This window comes from Nanorana parkeri, unplaced genomic scaffold (genome assembly GCF_000935625.1).
Source record: "Nanorana parkeri isolate BGI_ZX_2015 unplaced genomic scaffold, ASM93562v1 scaffold462, whole genome shotgun sequence".
Lineage (NCBI taxonomy): Eukaryota > Metazoa > Chordata > Amphibia > Anura > Dicroglossidae > Nanorana > Nanorana parkeri.
The window spans coordinates 10,105-23,873 of record NW_017306730.1 but is presented as its reverse complement, the minus strand read 5'-3'; the positions used below and the strand labels follow the sequence as shown (position 1 = coordinate 23,873).

Sequence of the window (13,769 nt, the reverse complement as noted above, 5' to 3'; positions counted from 1 at the left end):
TTAGGGTAATAATTTGTAATAGGTTGTTAATATTTTGAATTTGGTCCTTTGGGTGACTGGAAGCCAGTGGAGTGATTGGAAGAGGGGGGTCACAGACACTGAGCGGTTGGTTAGGTGGATGATTCTAGCAGCAGCATTCATGATAGACTGAAGGGGGGATAGTCTGTGTAGAGGTAAGCCAATGACGAGGGAGCTGCAATAGTCAAGATGAGATATAACAAGGGAGTGGATGAGTAGCTTTGTGGTTTCATAGGTGAGGAAGGGGTGTATTTTGGAGATGTTACGAAGATGAGGGCAGCAGGATTTGGATAGTGATTGGATGTGGGGCAGAAAGGTGAGGTCTGAGTGAAGGATGACACCTTGCACCTTGGCATGGGGGAAGGGTTGGATAGTTGTGTTATCAATCTCAAGGAAAAGTTGGGGGAAGGTACACGGGTGGGAGGAAATATCATGAGCTCAGTTTTTGAAAGATTAAGTTTTAAGAAGTCTTGTGATATCCAGACTGATATGTCAGTTAGTAAGTTAGTGACACGCAAGGACACTGAGGGGGTGAGTTGTGGAGTAGAAAGATAGATTTGAGTGTCATCGGCATAGAGATGGTATTGGAAGCCATGTGAGGTTATCAACTGACCAAGGGAGGACTTGTAGAGAGAAGAGAAGGGGTCCAAGGACAGGGCCATGGGGGAACCCTACAGAAAGAGGAAGCGGAGGGGAAGAGTTAGATTTGTAGGAGACACTAAAGGAGCACTTAGATAGGTAGAAGAGGGAAACATGAGAGAGCAGAATCTTGTAGGCCAAGCGAGTGGAGTTTTTTTGAGGAGCAGTGGGTGGTCAACTGTCATTAGTAAAGCTTGTTCACATATCAGCATTGCAATTTGCATACATGCACAGCACATGTAAACCTGTTTACATGTGTTGTACGGTGATTCTATTTTCTGAAATGATGCGGTTTGGGTTCACTTTGAATATATTGCTTTGTTAGGTGTACACTTAGGGCACCTTATCACCACACTCAGACTTCTGTTTGAAAACCACAGGTCTTTTGGATCTGTGGCTTTCAGCACATATACTGTATGTATCAAAAGCCCTATTATGCATATTATTAATATCATAATCTATTACTTTTGTCAACAATATTCCCTTCTAATATATTTTAATTTTAGAAAGGCTCAGCATTAGTAGCAGTATTTATAAAAAAAATAGTTTTTCTTCATTTCAAATCTCCATGACAGTACATTTGTTTTAAATACTGCAAACAGACAACTATTCACATTTGTGAAATTCGCTTGCAGTTCCAGGGTAAGTGTCTGACTGATGTGTTATGATCAGAACCACGTGTGTTACTGTGTATTTTTACAGTCTACCTCACTGGCATTCAATGTCTCTTGTTTTGATCATCTCTTTATCACAGGCCTTTGTTTATTGCTGCTGTCCAGCGATATCAGGAATTCATCAGCGATCTCCAGATTCAGGTTACAAATTACTGTGTCAACGTTTGTGCTACAAGCCTTCTTCAGGATGCAGAGAGCCACCACTGGGATGACAACAAAGCATTTTATGAGGTGCGATTGTAAGGACAACACATTGCTATATTTCAGTGGCTGACATGATAGGAAATTCAAACCATAAGCTCTCCTCCATTTCGTCTCCCAGTAGAGGCACCTGTACAATGGGCAGATAGCTGCAGCTAAACTCCAGAGAATATGCTTTCTCTATATATCTATAAATGCTTGATTGAAACAGGAAAATGATTACCGTAAAGCAAACAATGTACTATTAGAGTTATTAACACGGAAATTCCTGTTTTGTTATTGTCTTTACTTGTTTGTGTTTGAAAGTTACATAGGTATCCTATTTATATAAATGTCTTTTTGTTTGGTCAGTGCCAGTCCAGTAATTTGGCTCCTACCCAATATCTGCAGAGTAAAATGCCAGCCACACATGCCTCTAACTGCACTGTGAGTCATATCTTCAGTGGTGATTTCCTAGTCATTGTAAGCCTTTAAACTGTGCAAAAGAAAGGTAGCATGGACCTTTATTCTTTTCTACAATAGTGGAGCATGTGGTATGCCACAATTGGCATAATTGTGTTGACATACTTATTATAGTTGTGTTTGCAGCCCTGATATGAAAATCCAGTGCCATGAAGCCTCCCTACTGAACGTTTTGCCTCAGTACTCTTAGTGCTGCTGCCACCTCTTAATATTTGGTGTGCACTGCCCTATTACTTTCACAGGAGAACCTTTCTTACATAAAAGGCAGCAGCACACGCTGAGAGGGTAGGAAAGCAGTGGAAGACCTTCATTGTGCAGTAGCTATATATCAGATCAAGCCAGATGTATATTTTGTAAAAACCTAACAATAGACCTTGTTTATCAAAGTTTCTAAAATACCTTTTTTATGGCACCCACAGCAATCAACCTTGTGATTTTTCTATACAACGCTTCAACATGAAAATACTCCTAACTTGAAATAGTAGTCGGACTTACGTAGACAAACAATCTTGAGAGCTATCTGGCAATAGCACAGATATCAGTATTGAAACCCATGCCAGAAAGGCCTTTGGTTGCAACCAAGACACAAAAGGATACTTTACTCCTCCTGGGTGGGGGGTTGGACATGGGACTAATTAACAATCCTATAAAAAAAAATCAAGGTCCTTCCTAACCCATTTAAATAAGTAGTAATAAAGCATTACATAAAAAGTCTAATTACTAATTTTGGACAGCGCACACAGATCTGCATATAACTGATTTCAAATACTTGATAATATAGTAAAGTCCAGTACATTGAAATAAATTGAGAGATCTGTGTCACAACATGAAGATATTTGCTGTACAAGTGATTTGTGAATTAAGCAATCTATTTGGCATTTAAGATGTAACTGTGCTGCCATTTCTGCACCAGACCTTTGCTCTTGATAGAGTCCTAAATGATCATCTTCACTCAGTCTTCCATGTAATTACTGAAACCTTGGTTTTGTCACCAGGGTAAATGATTACCTGTGTAATGATAATATTTTGGAGGTTTATGGGATAAGGCCCAGATGTTTGTTTCCTTATGCACAAGTAAAATCTCACATCTGTTTATGTTGTACTAGCTTACAAAAATAGCAGATGTTGGCAGGGAGAATAGAGCAAGGAATAACTTCAGATAGGATTCCAAATATATGAGCTAAATTAATGGGCTATATGTTGGATATTTAAATTATATTTCTGTTGTGACTAACTATTGTGCACTCTGACTGTATGCCTTACTAGCACTTATTTTTATACTATGGGTTAAGGTATAGATTGTAGCAGAATAAAAATCCTAAAGTTAGGAAAGTATTATTGTGATTTTATTTAACTCAGTTATGTGTGGTGCTTGTATTTCATAATAACACATTAAACTAAGCATATGTGTTGTTCGGAATCAGAACCCAATGGCCGCAGACAACACACAAAAACTTTAGCGTGCCTTTACTGGGCCCCGGGATATTCCATATAATTTCAGTTTGCATTCCACAATGTCAAATCAGACATTGCATCTCCCGGTGCAAAGCAGGGGCCTCGTGTACCAATTGATTAGTTGGGGTAGAGCCCGAGAGTCAAAATTTGCAAAGAACTGCAGCCCAAGCAAGGTTAGCAATAGTGATTTGCAGTAAACAATCAGAAAACACTTTAAAGCAAGGCACCACTTTGAAATTTACTATATAGTACACTAAATCAAATAATAGATGTTAAAGTGACATTAAACCCTCAGATTTTTTAACATAAACCAATACTGTAATGTGTGCCTTACTGTAATCCATGGTTGTTTCCCTTCTCTTTGCTGCTCTTCCTTTTAAATCCTCATGTCTTCTCATGCTTGGGGAGAACTTCCCTTTTCAGCTCAGGGCCTCTTCCTGTAGTGCTGGCTCAGGTTACAAGCCTATACAAACTTATACACAGACACTGTGTATCCATTCCTGAGACAAGGCAGTCTGCTGCAAAACAGAAGTTCTGCAGAGCATGAGAACAGATACAGATTTAAAAGGAAGAGCAGCAAAGAGAAGGGAAACAACCATGGATTACAGTAAGGCACACATTACACTAGGGTGAGGGTTTAATGTCACTTTAAGCTGAAAAGATCATCACAATAACCTTTTTGAAAAGTAGCTCTTTTCAGTAGCACTCCAAGTGTGATAACTATATAAATAACAAAACAATCACTTTTTCCTCCGACAGTTCACAGAGACATTTACGATGTATTACGATTTATATAACAGTATATATAAAACTTTCAATGTACGTAAAACACTTGTGTCTTAAAATCACCTCTCTTAATGTGAAACCTTAAAGATTCAAAAACACAATCAAAGTAGTTGAAATCCCAGTGAATGTCCCTAATCTCTAAAGAGTTAACTCCAATCTTAATACAGGCTATTAGTTTATTAGTTCCACCGAGTCTTGTCCCCAGAATTGGGCCAAAAACAAAAATGAAAGACACAGTACCTCAATATTTGCATGCACTTGTCTCTAGTTACTTCTTAATAGCCCACTCCCCCTTTTACCATAGTAACAATGTGGTTCCCACACACAAACCCTTGCTGGGTTTCTGCTTCTTAATGCAGCTTATTCATCTGGCCAAATGAATGAGCGTATGTGCAACACACAACCAATTTTGAAGGGCATTTTCCAGCTCCTTAAGTTAATTTTTGTGTGTGGTGTGCAACAAACTGCAGGAAAAGACATTTCTGATGAAAGCCAGAGTGTGGAGGAAGGTAGAAGGAGCCTGTAATCTGCAAGAACCTAAGAGGCAAGCTATAAAAAACGAGTATTAAGAAGTGGAAGATACCAAAATCTGGCAATGGTTATTGTGCAGGGACCATGCTATTACTGTGGTAAATGTAGGAGCGGATCTTGGTTTTTGGGGCTACTAAGAGGAAACCAGACACTAGAATGTGTGGATATTGAGGTGCTGTGTTTCTCCTTTTTACTGTTTTCAGCCTAACTCCAGAGATGAGAGTCTGATCAGTGGAACTATTAGCCTATTGTATGATTGGAGTGCTGTAACCCTTTAGTAAATAAGAACATGTCATGTTTTTCTTTAATTGTATATTTTTCATGTAGACTTCGTGATCTGGAAATATGATTTCAGTTGTTTCCATTCACATTCTTTGGTCCTATACTGAAATGTTTATTTTACTAGCCAGGTGTAAGTTGACCACCAGTGATAAAATCATAAGTTGTAAGAACCGCTGAAGAGAAGAATGATCAATTCTGAAACCTTATTGATCTTAATCACTCCACATTTGTTTATTATCGCTTGAGAGTTGAAGAAAACTTCCACCGAGGCACCATGGAGGCTGTTGTTGCTGACTTCTCCTATTAAAAATACTATGTCAGATCCACTGGTTTCACTGAATCGGAACAAGAATGCAAATTAGGAGTTTTCTGTTCTTTTTCACTTTCTTTCTTACCAGAGAGGCAGACATGTGGTAATTGAAGGTGGTCAACAATGTCTGCATCTGTATTTTTTTTTCCAGTAAAAGTCTCCTTTAACACCCACTCCCCTACCCCCATGTGGACTGATCATCAGAAACAGTGTTTGAACATTGATTGAAATATATGGGCAGCTTCACACTAATCCAAACATCAACGAGAAAACTGTGTAAGACAGGCTCTAATACTTCACAGCAGTTTTATTCTCTAGATACAATTTTTTAATTTAGACTTAAAACTGATTTGTTGATATGAGGCAATATGAGCTATCTGAGTCACTTCTCACCTTGGTAAATAAGTCCTGCTATATTTTTAATTTAGTAACTGACACAGCAGAGTACAGTGTTGATCACTTCCAAACTGTGCTGCTTTTTTGATCATTCCTAAGAACATATAATCATTAAAATATTTTTTAGAGTTATTGGCCTTTTGGAAATAATGATGTGGATATATAATACAGCGGAACAACTCTATGGCAATTAATGAGATGCAAAGTTGTCTTTTTGCAGTCTAACAGAACCTGGAGAGCACATGTGTTATAATAAATACAGGTCACTGTGACCTGTCATAATATATCAAAGCAAATTTCACAAGCAGTGCAGTCTGAGACAGATAAATGGTAAGGAAATAACTATCTCAGTAATAGGGTTTGCATGTTTGATCAAGAGCTGCTGAGTAAACCTAGAGCTGAATAAAATCTAAAATCTTTATTGATGAATCTCTGTTCATATTAGAATGCATTATTCTCGGCATAATAGCATGGGCTGATTTTATTTAAGAAGTCCCGGAAATTACACTAATCTTCTGATCTGGTCAGGAAGAAATGAGGTCATCTTAATCTATTAGAACATCTGCCAATTCCTCATAAAGTCGTAAAAATCAGTTTTAGCGTATGTAATAGGTGAAACGTCTTGACACATCTTAAAAATGTTCTGTGGCCTGTGCTCTCGCATGAATACATATTTATGTGAGTGAAGTTGTGTGCTTAATTTTATTCTTCTGCCCTTTCATAATACACTGGAAGAAGTTCATAAAAGTCCATTAGTAATGCTAATGAATCTACACAAATGTGGTTGCCTGAACAACTCAAATAATGTTTCTGTTAAAAAGGCATCATCGGGTCAAGTTTAACAATTGCACCCACATCTTGTTAGCTTTTTCTTCCTTCATTTTATGAGGCATGAGATCTCGGATAAGAAATAGAACAACTTCCGTAACCTAGAGTGTAATAAATCAATAACAATAAAAGTAGAATAAAGCTGGGAATGAAGAATGAAGCACAATAATATTACTGGCTGGAAACTGCAGATAATATGAAGATTCTCAGACAGTGGCTTTTTCTTTAGATTTTTACCAAGCATGAAAATCTAGGTGTGGCTAAGGGCTTATCTTGTCAGGTCTTTGTTAGCTTCAGAATTGCAGTTCTATCAATACAAGTCAATGGAAATGTAATAGCGGCTTGAAGCAGATTGAAGCAGTTTTGAACAAATTCAAATACAGGTCAGTAGTAGGTCAAATGCAACTTTCACTGAACTGTGATTTATTTCAGGAATGTCTCATAACTAATATTTTAATGCAGTACAAATGAACCTAAAACCAACCTTTGTTTGCCTGTCAACACAAGCTCAAAGTCTGTCACAGGTCCTAGGAGGTCCCAATTGGGAAAGCTAAAGCACTACTTTCACCCTAGTTTTAAATGACAATGCACCGCAAAATTATATTGCAGTCATATGTGAAACTCATGGGTTAAGCCATGTTTAATCTACTTATGACTGTAGACAACTTCATAGCAAGATCTCCTTTCTATTGTTGCTTTTGCTAGTCATCTTAGGGATGTACGTTTTCTTCAGGTTCAGGTGCCTGGTTATAGCCATAGATTATTTTCAGAGTGCCCTGGGATCCCCAAAATACATGACACTCTATCATGTAAACAGGTACTAGAGAGCCTGGGCCACATCCTCCGCTTCTGCATATTCCTGTGGCCAGTGAGGCATACATTGAATATGGCATCAAAGAAAGAAAAAAGTGGGCCAGAATTCAACCAGATATTATCTCTATTTGAGTGCCTGGGTTTTGAGGATCTTGGGGTACTCTGAAGGTCATCTAAGAATAAAGCAATGACTAAAAAACTCCAGCACTAAGGGAGTTATTCACGCAGGAGCCGAAGGATCCAGCCGTAGCTTCGGCTCCCTACGGCCGCCAGAGCTCTTCCGTTTAGTCGAATCGAAGGGCTGCTGTACAGGCTATTCACTATAGCCTGTACAGCAGGCAAAGGCAGCCAAACCGAAGGCATAGCAGGACGAACGGCCGGCCGTTGGCCCTGCAAATTATAGTTGGGCGCAGCCAGTTATGATTTCACGGCTGGCTCTGCCCAGTTGTAATGACAGATCAGTGTCCCCAAATGACCTGGGGACGCTGATTTGTCATTAAACAATAACAACTGGGCGGAGCCGGCCCGTGACGCCACAGCCGGCTCCACCCAGTTGTTATTCATTGGCCGGGACCTGCTAGAAGACTCTAGCAGCTGTCAGCCAATAGGAAAGAGTTGGACAGAGCTAGCCATCACTGCTAGCTCCATCCAATTGTTTTTCTTTTTTTAAATATCTTTTTTTTAATTTTACTATTTATTTACATTTTGAAACAAAAAAAACACCTTTTTTTTTTTCATACTGTTTTCACTGATTTTCTATTCTGCTCGGTACCACGGAGGTACCAAGCAGAATACCCGAGCCGAATCCCGCTAGGCAGCATTTGGCTATTCACTCGCTGCCGTTCGGCCCCTAAGTGAATAGGAGCGAACGACAGCGAGTGAGCTGCTGGAGCTTCGGCTCAGCCGATTCAGACGTTGGATCGGCTGAATCGAAGTCCATCTGCACTTCGGCTCAGCCGAACATGCAAAGCGTGTTCGGCTGACTGAAGGCAGCCAAACATGCAGAGCATGTTCGGCTAACTGAAGGCAGCCGATGCCACACTGAGCCGGAGTGAATAGCCGAAAGTTGTTGGGCTCTGTTCACTATGGCTCAGTTATTCACTCGGCTGCCTTTGGCAGCATAGTGAATAACCCTGTAAGTGTTTATTACAACATTTAAAAAAAACTATGCATTAAATAAAAAAAATCCCCAAAAATGAATTAGTGTCCAGAAATAATATATGTATCAATTGTTTCACACTAAATAGTATTTCTGGACACTTTATTTTGATTCCAAACATACAGTATATGTCATTTTCAGCACACTTGATGGAACAGGCCAATATACAAAATGTGCTCCAACCAAAACTGACCAAAAGTAAAAATCCAAGACTAATATAATATCCAAAAGATAGAGTTTAGAAAAAAGTTGTGAATGATGTATGAACATGTGCCATACACATCCTACCAAAATAATGTTAATTTCCCATAGTTCTACTGCTAATAAACATACGAATATGACCCATCAGTATGCCATAAAAAAACCTATACTGCATCCGGCTCATTTCATGTCTGTTAGTATACATAGTCCTTCATCCATATAGCTTTGCATTTGGTACAAACTGAATAGATTGCCTTTGTGTACACTGGTAGGTGTGCTTCTCCCAGAGTTAGTTAGTTGTGTTAGGGTCCTAAGGAAGGATTATATGAATAAGTTGTTCAGTGAGGGATTATCTGGGATGAGTGATATTTCCAGGGGCAATATCTAGGTGAGTTGGGGGTGGTAAGGCAGTGAAATTTGCAGGGATACTATACTGCTGAGTCAGGAAATACACAGATACAATGTGTAGCTGGGCTAGGAAGGGAATCATAGGCACATTTCCAGTGACATCGTGGAGCTAGGGCTAGAAATATGTGGAACAATAGCATATGCAGGTACACTGCTGAGAAAAGGATGGGTTATATGGAGATTTCTAGGCGCAGTGTGCTGCTGAACCAGGGAATAGGAACATTTTCATGAATGCTGAAGTATAAAACAGAAAACCCCTAAAGAAAGAGTGTGCAAAAAACAAAACTAAATAACGTAGCTATCTTTTTAAGTATTGATCAAACCAACAAATATCAACTAGTATGATACAGTAGTTCTCTGTAGTTATGCACCATTATTTCCCTGATAATAAAATGGTACCACTATAATTTCCAATGTGGATTCTTTAAAATTCATATGGTAGGTTAAATAAAATAAAGATTTACATTTCTTTGAAGTCTTGTTTAAAGTGACCCTGCCTAGAAAATACATAAAATGTACACTTACTGTACATATTTGGCACCTCTACGCTATTAAAGAATCCACACACCAATGGAAGAAACCATTAGCCAGATGTGACAGGGGACAGCCTGCAACCACACAAACTGGTCACTGTTTGGTCACTGTGGTAATCATTCTCCCAGGGTGCTTTACAGGGAGTCTTAAAATGAGGTGGACCTGGAGGAGCCTGCTATGCACACTAGTGTTAGTTTACTTTAATATTAATATTGGTCGATAAGTTGCATTGAACACATTGTAATTACAAATTAAATTTTGACAATAATGTGGTATCCTTGTTTCCCTTTTCTTTTGTCAAATTAGACTTAAAAGATAATTAGATTTGATAAAAGACAGAAGTGTTTAACATAATGTCCTAATTTTTTGAATTTATTTTTAGGGGGAGCGTTGTTCATTTTCCATTCAGATGTGGCACTATTTTTGCTGCGGGCTTCGCCATGATCTGTGGACTGTGGTTTCACCAGTTATTGCCCAGAAGATCCTTTCTGAAGTCATGGAGCAGACTTTGGCTCTGCTGACATTTAGATATTGCCAGGCTCACCCTAGCTACAAGCGAGCATCACAAATAAGGTATTGACTACATTATATGGAATTGTAATCAGGATAAGGAGCTTTTTTAGAGCTAGGAAATAGCTGTACTGATGCCCATATCAGGCAGTCAGATGATTGCTTTAAATTATTTACTATGGCTTACTATGAAATTCTAGTTTTATTAAGAAAAAGCCCCCTAAGGTCAACAGTATACATTGGACATGGATTTAGCTGTGCATGAATCTTATACAATCAGGAAGGCAAACTTTGATAAACTATGCAACATAGTGGGTGAAATCGAATGGGAACACTTATTTGATAAACTAAACATTGACCAAAAGTGAGACTGTTTCAAGAACAAATAAAAAAATGCTATTACCAGGTGCATACCGCTGGGTAACAAAAGTAAAAGATAAAAAACAAAGCCAATATGGCTAAATAAAACAGTAAAACAATACATTAAAGAAAAAAAGTAGCATTTAGTAAGTATAAAACGGAGGGGACGGTATTGGCATTCCAAAACTACAAAGAATGTAATAAAAGATGTAAACTGGTAGTCCGAGCAGCTAAAATTAAATGTGAGAAATATATTGCGAAGTTAGTAAAAAGAACCCCAAAATATTTTATCAGTACATAAACAGTAAAAAGAGGAGAAAGGAACAAATAGGCCCAATAAAGGACATAAATGGGAGGTTAGTCACAAACGATAGGGAGAGGGGCGAGGCGCTAAATACTTTATTCTCGTCGGTATTCACCAAGGAAAAAGACGGGTTTAATGTACATGATAAAACACAAAATTTAACAAGAAATACACTTGAGTGGTTGACAGAAACCGGGATACAACATGGGCTTAAACTACTAAATGCAAATAAAGCATTATGACCTGATAATCTACATGCCAAGGTACTCAAGGAACTCAACAAGGAGATAACGAGACCATTGTTTCTAATTTTTAAGGAATCCGTAATGGCTGGCAGAGTGCCAAGCGACTGACGAAGGGCTAATGTGGTACCTATATTCAAAAAATGGTCAAAATGCCAACCGGGGAACTATAGACCAGTTAGCCTGACATGCATAGTATGTAAACTGTTAGAGGGAATTATTATGGACTACTTAGTGGAATTCGTCCAAGATCATGGCATAATAACTGATAATCAGCATGGATTTAGGAAGGATCGTTCTTGCCAGACCAACCTGCTGACCTTTTACAAAGAGGTTAGTAGAGATCTAGATGGAGGGTGGACGTAGTATATCTGGACTTTTCCAAAGCATTTGATACGGTGCCACATAAACTGCATAAACGCTTGTTATACAAGCTAAGGGCTATGGGCATAGATTAATTAGTGTGCACGTGGATAGAAAACTGGCTACAAGAACGTACACAAAGAGTATCATTAAATGACACCTTTTCAGACTGGGCGGAGGTCATGAGTGGCGTGCCCCAGGGTTCTGTGCTGGGTCCCATGCTTTTTAACCTATTTATTAATGATATTGGGGAGGGAGTGAGTAGCCATGTCTCAGTGTTTGCTGATGATACGAAAATTGAGAGGGTAGTAGACACAGATTTAAACATTATAACATTACAGGAGGACCTGGATAAAATCGGGGAGTGGGCAACTGTATGGCAGATGAAGTTCAATGTCGATAAATGTAAGGTAATGCACCTTGGAGTTAAAAATAGGCAAATGGACTATACACTTATGGGTATGCAACTAGGGAAGTCGGAAACAGAGAATGATCTGGGGGTCATTATAGACCGCAGATTGAATAACAGCTCGCAGTGCCAGGCTGCTGTAAACAAAGCAAGCTGTGTTCTGGCACAACCAAAATTGGTTGAAAAAAAATTTCAACACACATAGGGCGCAAGGGGTTCTTCACAGTTAGAGCGGTTAAGGTCTGGAACTCGCTGCCGCAGGAAGTTATTTCAGCTAAGAGTGTGGAATCATTCAAGAAACTCCTGGACGAGTTCCTCGGAGACCATAATATACAGGGGTACAGGTACTCCTAAGAGCAAAATCATACATGGACTAATACACACTCACACACCAACTCAAACATAAATTCACACACACAATAGGTTGGACTTGATGGAGTTATGTCTTTATTCAACCTCAAATACTATGTAACTATGTAAGGGTTGCAGCAATACTGATACTAGAATCAGTATCGGTGCCAATACTGAGTATTTTGGTGAGTACTCATACTCGCCCAAATGCTCCGATAATTACCCCCGATACCGGAACTTCCGGTCAGAGGGAGCCTTACCAGCCAATCAGCATTGAGCCAGAAGAACAGCATGGAGCCAGCTTCCAGGCCCGGGAAGCCGGCTCCATGCTAGCAGAAGTATTGATACTAAGTATCTGTGAGTTTGGGAACACCACAACCTGGTTTGGGAACAGCACCATGCAGGACAGACGAGCTCTTCAGAGGGTGGTGCGATCGGCTGAGAGCATCATCCTTACTAAGCTCCCTGACCTGAATTCAATCTACAGCAAGCGGTGCTGGACCAAGGCCAGGAAGATTGTGAGGGACCTCAGCCATCCCAACAATGGACTTTTCTCTCTGTTGAGGTCTGGGAAGCGCTTCCGCTCCCTAAAGGCCAACACAGAGAGACTGAGGAGAAGTTTCTTCCCTCAGGCTATACGGTCTCTCAACCAGATCTTTGTATAGACATGCACTTTACCGCCTGACTAGACTAATGTTCTTACACTCACATTTACTGCACATCTGCACTTTAAAAGAATGGTCAATACACTGCTGGTCAACATCTTAATTCATTCACCCCGTATTGCTGCTGTTTGCACCCGCACACTTTACACTTCATACTGTATTTGAGTTTGCATTTTTAGTTTTATTTAATTTTTAATATTTAATTTTTAATACTTATATTCTCTTTTGTCAATGTAAATATGACATTTTTTATATGTATATTTTATATTATATTGGATTTTTCCCCCTTACCTGTTTACTCCTCCCCCTCTTTTTGCAGTTGTGTAAGCATTTCACTGCATGTCATACTTGTACGATTATGTATGTGACAAATAAATCTGAATTGAATTGAGTACTGAATGATAAATGTCGGTACTTGTACTTGATATCGAAAAAAACAGTATTGGTGCATCCCTATTATAAAGCATTACCAAAAGGAATTGCCTGTGGCAGGGGATGCCTTGAATTTGCTATAAACTCTGTGCAGGCCTCTGCGAAAAGAAGTGAGCCAATCACCCAAGCAAGAATTGAGATTTCTGGGGTGTTCTGCAAATTAACAAAATGCTACCTGGATACCACAATTGCACTGAATTTTTATTTACATTTTAGGCAGTTTGAGAAAGTTATAGCAGTTTCAGACTGATATGAAAAACAATCTTTTTAAAGTGCATCTATGGGCAAAATTCTAGCCCAACTGGTGCTTTCGCTCATAGCAACCAATTGGCGTCTATTTTTCATTTTTTTTTCCCGCACAGCTTAAAAGATGAAAACCTAAGCCCCTTTTTTCTTTTTTTTTTTTTTAAATTGCCCCATTGCATTGGATATGGGC

The 13,769-nt window shown here is 39.1% G+C and overlaps 1 protein-coding gene across 1 annotated transcript in view; it reads left to right on the top strand.

The window, feature by feature from the left end:
- LOC108790291 (uncharacterized protein KIAA0825-like) overlaps positions 1-13,769 on the top strand; it is a gene marked incomplete at its 3' end in the record, with an annotated part of 36,552 nt that overhangs the window by 14,276 nt on the left and 8,507 nt on the right. The window contains exons 3-4 of the mRNA XM_018560517.1: positions 1,412-1,562; positions 10,080-10,270. Coding sequence (XP_018416019.1) covers positions 1,412-1,562; positions 10,080-10,270 — 342 coding nt within the window. The remainder of the gene's footprint in view (positions 1-1,411; positions 1,563-10,079; positions 10,271-13,769) is intronic.